This window comes from Lucilia cuprina, chromosome 6 (genome assembly GCF_022045245.1).
Source record: "Lucilia cuprina isolate Lc7/37 chromosome 6, ASM2204524v1, whole genome shotgun sequence".
Lineage (NCBI taxonomy): Eukaryota > Metazoa > Arthropoda > Insecta > Diptera > Calliphoridae > Lucilia > Lucilia cuprina.
The window spans coordinates 37,334,050-37,345,949 of NC_060954.1; the positions used below are offsets into that span (position 1 = coordinate 37,334,050).

Below are 11,900 nucleotides of genomic sequence, written 5' to 3' on the forward strand. Positions count from 1 at the left end.
AATTTAGGCATCACTTATTACAAATTACATATAATTATAAGAAACAAAAATTACAATTACAAGTAATTGAACATTTTTCAATTATAATTATAAGTAATTTTAATTGGGAAAACTTCAAATATAATTACCAGTAATTGTAATTTGCTTGTAAACTTAAATTACAATTTCAAACAATTACAATTGACAAAACTTCAATTACTATTACTTCAAATGTAAATATAATTGAAAATGCAATCAATACCTTCCAATCCTGATTCATATAAAAGGTGTTCTTTATCTAAACAACTTCTTAAACAAGTAAGAGTGTTATATTCGGCTATGCCGAATCTTATATACCCACCATCAAACCTCGTTTGACTCGAATAAAACTTATGTCGAATTTCATCTATATACTCGTATTTTTGGGCCAGGTGTAAGCGTTAAAGTAATTTTCTGAAGGCAAGGTCAAAAGGGTCAATTGTGGGTCAATCCTCACACTTGTATGGAGGCTATCAGAAAACGTAAACCGATATTGCCCATTTTCAATACCAAACAAACTTTATCTATAAGAAATATTTATGCGAAATTTCAACCCTCAGACAGATGGATGGACAGACATGGCTAGATCGTCTTAGAATTTAATAAGGACCCAGAATATATATACTTTTGTGGATTTATGACCAATATTTCGTTGTGTTACAAACGGAATGACAAAATCAATATATTTTTTTTGATGGTGGGTATAATAACTATTAAATGGATTAGTCATTACGATTTGAGAAATGTGTTAATGTATACGGAGCCGTCGGGTGTTTCCATAAAGTGAAAATAAAATTGCCCTTTTGAAAATGTTACTGTTTAAGTCTAATTCGTTAATGCCTTGGAACCTATATAAATTTCAAAGAGTTCCAAGCAGTAAATACAATTGAGAGAAATGTAATCTTTGTGTCTTTCGATTTGAATGAAACATTTTTCGAAAGCCGATGTAAGACGATGGTGGTTCTATTAAAGTTTGATATATGTATATAATTCATATGTTACCTCAAATACGATCAATAAATTTTGTGCTTCCAGAATGATAATACAATATTTACAGTTTATAAAAAATGGCTGATATGATGTGCAAAATTTCAGTCTTTTACAGTTAGACCTCTAGACCGTTTCTTTCTGTTTCGGGCGCTAATTCCATTAGAAGATAATGGATATATTCCAGACATTGAAAAAAGATGTCATTGCAAGATCCCAACTATTATATATTAATACGTTTTGTTCATTAAAAGTTCTTTAATATTAAACCTAGAAACATACAATTAAACATGACTAAATGAGATTATATCGGAGGTCTCTCTCGGGTTCTTTTTCGTTTGACTCTTATTCGAAAGTATATAATGCAATAAGATCTTAATGAGGAACCCTATACTTGATAATTAAAAACTGAATTATTTCTGACACACAATTGACGAAAATGTTTTAGGAAACACCAAGTTTTTGTTATTATTTAATGTCTTACTAATAATTAGTTGTTGTCTAATGCGTAAAATATAACTTGGAACATTGAAATCTTTATCTCTAATTAGCTACTTTAATTGATAAAGTACAAGTATCAATATTCGAAATAAATTATACTATAAAAATATTTATTTTCTATTTTAAACAAATTTAAAATAAATCAGTGTCCGTTAAGAGTTCGTTAGGTAAACATAAAATGGATCAACTTATTAGTGCCAATTATGACAAACATACAAAAATATGGAGTGGATCAAAAATAGAACCACTGCATAATATTGAACATCATTCGGTGGGTAGAATTTTATATGGACAAATGAGAAATTATCCCAATAAAGTGATACAGGTAAGAAAGTGGACTGTTAATACTTAAAAATATAAGACAAATTTTAACTGTAGAGTTTATTGTCTCAAAGATCGATGATATTGAGAATAAAAGTCTAACAAATCGTGAGGCTTTAACTTGGGCCATACGTATAGCGCAACATTTTAAGAAAATGCGTTTACGTTATGATGATGTGGTGGGCATAGCGGCACGTAATACTACCTATTTAATGCCTATTGCACTGGGTTGCTTCCTTAACTCGGTACCATTTCATGCAGTCAGTCCCTTGTATGATGAAAGTAGGTGGAAATTATAGAATTTTTTTAAAGCAATTTCAGACAAAAACTTCCTTTTAACTACAGAATCTTTAACTCACTGCTTTGGTATTACCAAACCTGCAATTATATTCTGCGATGGTTCGGATTATGAGAAAATACGTTTAGCTACAAAGTCCTTCAGACCTCTTATTTATACCGTTAGTGAACATATTGAAGGTATTGCCTCCGTTTTGGATCTACTACAACCCACAAAAACTGAATTCTTTTATCAGTAAGTGAAAGTTTTAAATTCTGGATGTTTTCCTAATAAACTAAATATGATTTCTTAATACATTTAGACCTGAAAAACTTTCATTGGGTTCCGATCAGACTGTAGCTATACTTTGTTCATCGGGAACTACAGGATTGCCGAAAGCTGTCACTATATCAGCTAATAAATTGATGTTTGAAAATCCGTAAGTTAAAAAAATTTATAATTTTTCTTAAGTATTATAAAATTTTCTTTCTTCAGTGCCATTACCAGCGAAGATGTCATATACACCGCCAGTGGTTTAGATTGGATGAGCGGCCTTATGATAATGATATTCAGTTGCTACTCGGGTTGTACTCGCATTATTTCACGTAAACCCTTTACTCCGGAATATTTTATAGAACTTACTCGAAAATATAAAATAACCAATGTTACTCTGGCACCCTCTCATGTTGTCGCCTTAAACCAATGTCCCAACTTTACTACTGAAAACATGGCAACAATTAAAATTATACAATGTGGAGGAGGCTGCATTACCACCAAAACTTTGGAAAAAACCCAAAATATTTTACCACGCGCTTTAATCTGTTTTGGCTATGGTTTTACAGAAGCTGGTGGTGTATCGGGCTACTTTGGCTTAGAACGTGGCAACTCAGTGGGTAAACTTGTACCTAATATACGCTTAAGAATACAAGACGAACAAGGTAACAATTTAGGACCCAATGAAGTGGGTGAAATTCAAGTGAACTATCCCTACCATTGGGCCGGTTACTATGGCAACCCCATAGAAACCCTGCGTATGAGAGATTCTCTCGGCTGGTTTCATAGTGGTGATTTAGGTTACATGGATGAAGATGGTTTTCTCTATATAATTGATCGTAAAAAAGAGATCTGTAAATATCTTTCGGAACACTATTGGCCGAGTGAAATTGAGAATTGTATACGCGAACTGGACGATGTAATTGATTGCTGTGTTGTGGGTGTTTATGATGAGTATTATGGTGATGTTGCTGGTGCTCTGGTTGTAAGGGCTAAGGACAGTTTACTAAAGGAGCAAGATGTGGTAGAACATGTTAAGAATCACTTAAAAGCTAGACAGAAACAATTACATAATGGTGTAGTGTTTGTAGATGAATTACCACAGAATTTTAATGGGAAAACTGTTAAACGCGATGCAAGGGAGTTATTTATTAAATTAAAGAATTTAAATAGTAAAATTTAGAGAAATATATACTAAATTAAGTATTAAGATTAGATTGTTAAATGAAATACTTAAAAATAAAGTTCAATGTTCAAACTATAACAAAGGTTATCAATATAACATCTGCAGAACCCACATTGGTAAGAATTGGGGTTTGTGGCCAGGTTGTACCGTTTGGTAGGTAGCGATGATAAAACGCAACTATAAGCTAATATTCAACAGGGTATCTAAAAGGTAGAAGGCCGTAACCGACATGGGATATTATTCTAAATCTGATCCCTATTGAGAAATACGTTGAAATTGTGGTGGCTAGGATTTTATTTGAATACTATTTGAATCAGCTGAGCTAAGCCAGAAACTGACGGAAGTGCGGAGGGTATTTTTGATCATTTAGTTATGACCTTGGACTTCCTAGTAGAGACGAGTGGAAGGAATTCGAAGAGGTATGCAGTTTTAATGATGGATCAGAGATAATGGAGGTTATCTGGTTGATAGCTTCATCAAATTGTCTTACATACTTCTCGAATAATGTAGCGTTTTTCAGGTGAAGATCTTTGCAATTTGAAAAACCATGGGTAATATTAATGGAGGGTCGTAAGAAGCGAGTGTTTTTCAGATTATGCACAGTAAGGCTGTGTTGATTACCGGGACACTGTAAAAGGTAAAGAGGTTACCGATGAATTGGCCTGACGCGGTTGTGATCCAGACCTTAATAGTTGGGATAGTCTTTTAAAACATTCCACTTGTTATTTCTGTAGACTAATCATAGAAAAAATCAAAGAATCAACCAACCGATCCTAGAACAGTAGGATAGATTGCAGGATTTCTTAGGCACTATAGCCACAACTGGTCACTGTGCAATTTTTGTCTTAAGGAATAATGGGGTTAATAACATGCAGGTTTTCTGCATTTTGTATGAAGACGAAGTGGAGCTATACAATTGTACCTAAGAGTCTGAGACTGAAAATTCTAGGTAACAGATTCCATCTGGGTATAACATTGGTTACCAAAAGTTGTCATTTACGGAGTCCCCAAATAAAATATCAGGAAATGTAATTTTTATAAGGTTCAGGTGGCTTAGTGGTTAATATTTTATGATGTTAGACAGAAGATCATGGGTCCGATAGAGCGCAACATACATCCCCTTCACAAACTAACTAATCGAATAAATCAGAACATTCAGGAGTAGTATGCACACCGTTCAGCCTTGAATGTCGTTTTCTGTACTATCGAACAAAAAATTGACAGGAAGGAATATATACTTTTTATACCTTTTTATATAGTGGGGAGGGTATTATTAAATATTGGTCTTAGACCCACCTTAAAGTATACCAATCGCTTCAGAATCACTTTCTGAGTCGATTTAGCTATGTCCGTCTGTCTGTCTGTCTGTGTGTCCATGTAAACCTTGTGCGCACGCTACAATTTTTAAGATAATTTGATGAAATTTGGCACACACTCTTTTTTTGGTTCAAGGACGATCGCTATTGAAAATCGGTCCATTATTTCTCCTAGCTCCCATACAACCGTACCCCCGAATCGGGCCTTTAAGCTCTTTAGTACGTTAAATGTTTATAATGTCAACAAAAATCAGCAAAAAATAGTTTTATAGAACAATAAATGACAATACTAATTTTAATTGTGATCGGGCCTCATTTGACCCTGGCCCCCATACAGACTCTCTTCAGAAAATGACTTGAAGGTCAAAATTAACTTATAATTACTTATAAAACGATTAAAATCTACATAAATGACTTTGTAGCAGACGTAAATTCATCTACCAAAATTTATAAGGATAGGCCCATATTTACCCCTTCTCCCCTATGAGCCCTCTTGTAGAAAATCTTGTTTTCTGTCAACAATAAGTAAAAATATTCCACAATAAAACAAATTAAATGCTTTATTTAAAAAAAATCAAAATCTTAACATAATGACTGGTGTAAGGTATGGTCGGCAATGTCCGACTATAAATTCATACTTGTTTGGTATAGAGTAACTGCAAAACCGTAGGTCTTAGCAACTTGGAAGTTAATCAAAGAATAACGAAGTGGAGAAGATATATGATACAGAGCTGTATAATAAATTTCATTTGGAATATGGCAAGGTCAAGGTCATTTTTACTCTCTTAAGGAATCGTGTTTTAAATAAAATCCAGTTTAGAAGGGTAAAAGAGGATCAATTTCCATGGAGCACATCTACCACACAAAACTGAAGCAAAATAAATGCCGCATCTTTTTGGCGAATTTGCGCCTTGAATGGGCGTTACTGCCGTTTAAGTCAGTGCGAAAAGGTAACAAAAATATGAACATTAAGATAACATAGGAATGATTGAAACGGATAAAAATAAAGCCATTATGTCTAAGTATACGAATCAAGATCAATATTGAAAATATATATTATGGTTTTAATTCGAAAAAGCCTCGAAAAGAAATGGCATATGGTCCCCTTCTAACCTTATAAGCCAATTTCTTCTTAAGATAAATAATTTGATTTTTAATTGAAATAGTGAGAAAATCTCGATCAAGCATTTCTCAGTTAGAAGAAAATGGAACCATATGTGACGGGTAGATCATGAGTCATACTTACTCTTTTAATACAAAAAAACTGAAAATGAGTTTTAATTATCAAAATAATTGTGTCAAGCAAGTTTTGCACCTATAACCAAAATGATAATATCAATTACCAACTTTGTAAAAAAAAATAAATATATATATATATATATATATATATATATATATATATATATATATATATATATATATATATATATATATATATATATATATATATATATATATATATATATATATATATATATATATATATATATATATATATATATATATATATATATTATATATATGTATAGTATATATATATATATATATATATATATATATATATATATATATATATATATATATATATATATATATATAATATATATATATATATATTTTCCCAATTACGAATTAATCAAAACAATCAATGTCAATTGATACAAGATTTAACATTGATTAATTCATTAATTGCATAAATTAAATATTTAATAAATATAAAATTTATTTTTTATTAATTTATTAATCAAATAAATTAAACTGTTGATAAAGTTTTTTTTAAAATCAATTAAGAAGGTAATCGATTTTAATCGATTACACACAACTTTAAAGAAATACTAGATCTTTAACAATGTTTTCAGCATTTACAGAATTTATCACTTTATTGTCACAATTTAGCATATAATGTGTTTCATAAATTGTCAACAAACTTGAACATTATATGCCTAAAATTTTATTGACTATTTAAGAATTAGAAATATTGCTAACACAAAAATTTAAAATGAAATATTAAAAATAAATCTAAAATAAAAAAAGAAGGCCAGAATTTTTTTTCAATCAATTAAAAAATTAATTGATTTAATTAAAAATTTAATCAAAATTTTACACTTAAGTTTCAAACAGTTTAAAAAACGAGATAATTAAGACAATTAAAAATTTGTTTAAATAAAAAATAAAGAAAATTAAAACATGTTAATTGAAAATAAACTACTGATGATTTTTTCTGTGAAGGAACCGTATTGTAATTATAAACCTGTTTAGAATAAGTAATGCGCATAGTTCTTTCTAAGATAAATAATTTGATGATTACTTATAATGGTCATGTACCTCTTAGCAAAAAGAAAACGAGACCATATATGACCCCAGGCCCTAAGTAAGATCTCTTCTTTAAAAAGGTAGCCAACTAATTTAAAAATTTTAGTAACGTCGCACATTCTCCGTAAAATTATTTCACGCTGGTATTCTGACCAGTTTAACATTAAACTATTAATTTATCTATTACCTGTTTATTGCTGTAATAGCAATAAACTGGTAACATTATTTTAATATCGGAATACTTTTAGATTAGATTAAATTGTGATATAAAAACAAACAATTAAAACGAATTATTTTTAATATTTACACAAAAACCAATTATTCACAAAATCGATAACAAATTTTTAAATTATTATTAAACAAAACACCGAACGAAAAGCATTAAACACAACTACCAAGAAAGACGGAAAGAAAAAATGCTCGATTTTGAAGTTAACTACGATGAAGAGGAGAAAATTTGGCATGGAGCTACCAGAAATAAAATGTTTAATGAAAATGTTTCGGTAGGCGAAATTGCTCTTTTCATGATGCGCAGTAAAAATCCCCAAGAAATCTGTCAAATCAGTGATTCTGAAAATACAACATTAACATACGGTCAAGCCTTGACTACGGCGATACGTCTAGCTCAGCATTTTAAAATAATGCAGCTTACCGTGGACGATGTCGTTGGTATATTAGCACCCAATACCACCTACGTAATGCCAGTTGTTATGGCTGCCTGGTTTAATGGAAATGCATTTCATGCTGTTAATCATGTTTTGGAAAAAGGTGTGCGAGAGAGAGAGAAAGTGAATGACTGAACATATTTAAAGTGAATAATTTATGAGCATTTGTTAATTAAATTTTTTCATTTTAACAGATGTGGTTAAACGTTTGTTTGATATTACGCAACCCAAAATTATATTTTGCCATGGTATACACTATGATAAAGTCAAAGAGGCCACACAAAGGTTTAAGCCAATTATTTATACAATACAGAATCATTTGCGTGACGTTAAGAAGATTGAGGATTTATTGGAACCTACCATAACGGAGCAGTTCTATCAGTATGTTTATAAAACAGCCGTGTATTAATCACGCTTTTAGTGAACTTTTTTCATATCAAAGTTGTTTTACTTTCAGAGCTAAACCTTTAAAATATGGTCCTAATCAAACTATGGCCGTTTGCTGTTCTTCCGGAACAACTGGTTTACCGAAAGGTGTTTGCTTATCAAATAGACTTTTTTCCACGGAGTTTTGGTAATTTTAAAAATTTGTATAATAAAGTTCCCATAAGATATACATATATAGTTAATTTTTATCAAGTTTTAGTGTTACAAATGGTTCCAGCATTATGTTTTCCTTTGCTGAAATAGATTGGGGTACGGGACTGTTCAATTTGATTTGCAATATACTAGTGGGAGGCATAAGGATTATAACTACAAAACCCTTTTCACCACAATATATGCTGCAAGTAATACAAAAATATAAGGTCAGTTTTCTCATGACCTTTCCCTCACAAATGGTTCAAGTCTCACTATTACCGGGGTATACCCAAAAAGCCATGTCCAGTATACATTTAATATTTATGACAGGTTCCGCCTGTTCTGAAGCCACACAAAAACGTATACGTTCAGTTTTAACCACAGGTTACTTATTAAATATCTACGGCACTACAGAATCGGGTGGTATAGCGTGTAATTTCAGCGACTACAAACCAAAATCGGTGGGTAAAATTGTACCCAATATACAATTGAAAATTGTAGATCAATTTACCGGTAAACGTTTGGGTGTCAATGAATTGGGTGAAATATGTGTTAGTTCGATTAACAAATGGTTGGGCTATTATAATAACCCCGAGGCTACTAAGCAAATTGTCGATTCTGAAGGTTTTACACACACTGGCGATTTGGGTTATATTGATGAAGAACATTATCTCTATTTGGTGGAACGCTGTAAGGATGTCATGAAATATGAATATTTTCATTATTCACCACATGAAATCGAAGAGATCGTCATGACCATACCCGGTGTAATTGATGTTTGTGTTTTTGGTGTTTTTGACGAAGAGAAAAACGATATACCTGCTGCAGCAGTCGTCAAGCATGTGGAGAGCAGATTGAGAGAGAAGGATATAGTGAAATTTGTGGAGAGTAAAACGGAAGCACGTTACAAGCGGTTACACTATGGTGTGTACTTTTTACAGGAAATTCCTTACAACAAAAATGGCAAAGTACTGCGGCATTTGGTAAAAGATATTTGTTTAGCTAAGAGAAAGATCGAAATTGGAAAAGTTTAATATTATTACATATTTAATAAGTTATAATAAGAAAAGGATATTTTTATATGAAAATAATTTAAAATTGACGCGGACTATAACACAAACATTATTAAATAAATTTGTCATTTCGATTTGTTTGAATTAGGGTAGAAAGGGGATCATTCGCCATTGGGGCACGTCTCCCAATACTGAATAACTTGAAAACCGGGTAAGCGATTTAATCACATTATCAAATTTTGATTAAAAAAATATGTCTCTATTTAAAACAATTATGAATGTATAGTCGGGCATAGCCGATCATATGATACCCTACACCAGTATGTTAAACATGGGGATTATTTATAAAAATAAAGCATTTGATTTGTTTTTTAACATTATTCCGGAATATTTGTACTTTTTTATGGCAAAAAATAAAAACAGATTTTTTACAAGAGGGCTCAAAGGGGAGTAGGCGCAAGTATGGCCCTATCCTTATAAATGCTGTTAGGGGAAGTTAAGTCTACTTCAAAGTTATTTATGTAGAATTTAAAAGTGTTTTTATTATTTACTTTTTTATGGCAAAACAAGTTAGAGTGCTATATTCGGCTGTGCCGAATCTTAAATACCCTCCACCTACTACTTTTATGCTATTACTTTTCTAATTGATCAAATATTTGTAGAAATAAGTTTTCTCATGTCTTTAATACAAAAAATCCCAAAAGTTAAATTTATTACAACTCCAAGATTTATTGAGCATTATAAATTTAGTAATTTGCATGTATATACGTATGTGTGTGAAAAATTTAGAGATTTTCAAAATACAAATCCATATATAATTATGTTCTACACAAAATTTTGTTCAACACAAATTGATAATGCTCTTTAAATACAGTTAAAGCGCTTTAAGGGGCAGGACCTAATATAGGAGAAATAGAAGTATACAAAACTAATATTTTTGCCAAATTATGTATCAATAGCTTAATTTGGTAATAAGTAATGTGCGTTTAAGAGATTTTAGTAAAAGGACTTTGTATGGGAGCTATGTCCAATTATGTATATAAAGCCAAAATTTCAGAATTCTCTATCTATATCATTACTTGGTAATAAATATTGAGAATCTAAGTGATTTTCTGGAGCTAGTATGAGAGCTATGACCAAATATGGACCGATCGTAAAACAATTTTATAGTGAATTTATGTATATAAGAGCAATATTTTTGGTAAATGTATGGATGTCAATATTTGATTATAAGTTATGTGCGTTTTTTCTGATTTTCGGAAGGGAACATTGTATGTGTGTTTTTCTAAGAGGGAACTTGTGTGGGAGCTATGATCAATTATGGACCCATCGGAAAAACATTTCACAATATTATTTCTCTATATATGAGCAACACTTGTGCAAAACTTTATATGGATAACTTAATTTAGTAATGAGTTACGGGAGGGGACCTTGTATGAGAGCTATGACCAAATATGGACCAATCCAAAAAATCTTTCATTGTAATATTTTTGTATATAAGAGCAATACTTGTACCAAATTTTATAACGATATCTTAATTTACTAATGAGTTATGCGGGTTTAACTGATTTTCGGGAGGGGACCTTGTATGGGAGGTATGACCAATTATGGACTGATCCAAAAAAACTTTCATTGTAATATTTCTGTATATAAAAGCAATACTTGTACAAAATTTTATATCGATATCTTAATTTAGTAATGAGTTATGCGCGTTTAAGTGATTTTCGGGAGGGGACCTTGTATGGGAGCTATGACCAAACATGAACTGATCCAAAAAATCTTTCATTGTAATATTATTTAAATACAATCCACTGAGCAATAAGTTTACATAACATACGAGTTTATTAATTGATTCCCCTGGTTTAAAAGCAAATTGTCTTATGTAAAAGTCTTAGCATATCGATCCCAAAGCAAAATATATGTACCTTTATATAATCATTAAGTTTTAATTAAAAAAATAGTTATAGAACTAAAATCATATGTTAGAAAAAGTCGATAACAATTTTTGGTGAAATGCATTATTGGAGTGGGAAAACACACGAAGTTCTAAGGGCAAAACGTTCCAATTACGAGCCACTCTGACAACAAAAGATTTTTCAAATAATGAGTTATTAATCCTAGGTATACAAATTTGTGGATTTCTAGACGTATGTAAAAAATTAAACCGAGAACAGAGTTGAATAGGTACTCCCCACTTGACAGCTTTATAAAAAAGGAATAAATTCCGGAGGTGAATGAAATTATTAAAATCACAGCCAAGAAAGCGTCTAACATATTCCGATACATGATCATATCTACGAACACCATACACATAGCGTATAATCGTATTAACAATTCGATTTAATACAGAAGTAGTAGTGGCCAAAGCACCCGAAAAAATCTCAAGGCCATATAAAATCTGGGGCATTAATACAGTACGTGCCAAAAGAAGCCTCACACGGTAAGGCAAAT

The 11,900-nt window shown here is 31.2% G+C and overlaps 2 protein-coding genes across 2 annotated transcripts; both read left to right on the forward strand.

Annotated features, from left to right (window-relative positions):
* Positions 1–1,684: 1,684 nt before the first annotated feature.
* Positions 1,685–3,560, forward strand: LOC111685905 (4-coumarate--CoA ligase 1-like). The gene is made up of 5 exons (XM_023448181.2): positions 1,685–1,831; positions 1,902–2,109; positions 2,173–2,359; positions 2,427–2,543; positions 2,600–3,560. The coding sequence occupies exons 1-5, from the start codon at positions 1,685–1,687 to the stop codon at positions 3,558–3,560; spliced, it is 1,620 nt and encodes a 539-aa protein (XP_023303949.2).
* Positions 3,561–7,523: 3,963 nt separating this feature from the next.
* On the forward strand, positions 7,524–9,659 carry LOC111685907 (luciferin 4-monooxygenase-like). Its single transcript, XM_046955141.1, has 4 exons — positions 7,524–7,960; positions 8,052–8,238; positions 8,315–8,431; positions 8,498–9,659. The coding sequence occupies exons 1-4, from the start codon at positions 7,609–7,611 to the stop codon at positions 9,468–9,470; spliced, it is 1,629 nt and encodes a 542-aa protein (XP_046811097.1). The 5' UTR covers positions 7,524–7,608; the 3' UTR covers positions 9,471–9,659.
* Positions 9,660–11,900: the final 2,241 nt, after the last annotated feature.

Coding starts and splice junctions, on each gene's coding strand:
- LOC111685905 (XM_023448181.2), top strand. CDS start 1,685: ATGGATCAACTTATTAGTGCCAATTATGACAAACATACAAAAATATGG. Junction 1,832..1,901: donor ATCCCAATAAAGTGATACAG/GTAAGAAAGTGG, acceptor ATTGTCTCAAAG/ATCGATGATATTGAGAATAA. Junction 2,544..2,599: donor AAATTGATGTTTGAAAATCC/GTAAGTTAAAAA, acceptor TTCTTTCTTCAG/TGCCATTACCAGCGAAGATG.
- LOC111685907 (XM_046955141.1), top strand. CDS start 7,609: ATGCTCGATTTTGAAGTTAACTACGATGAAGAGGAGAAAATTTGGCAT. Junction 8,239..8,314: donor ATAACGGAGCAGTTCTATCA/GTATGTTTATAA, acceptor TTTTACTTTCAG/AGCTAAACCTTTAAAATATG. Junction 8,432..8,497: donor CTTTTTTCCACGGAGTTTTG/GTAATTTTAAAA, acceptor ATTTTTATCAAG/TTTTAGTGTTACAAATGGTT.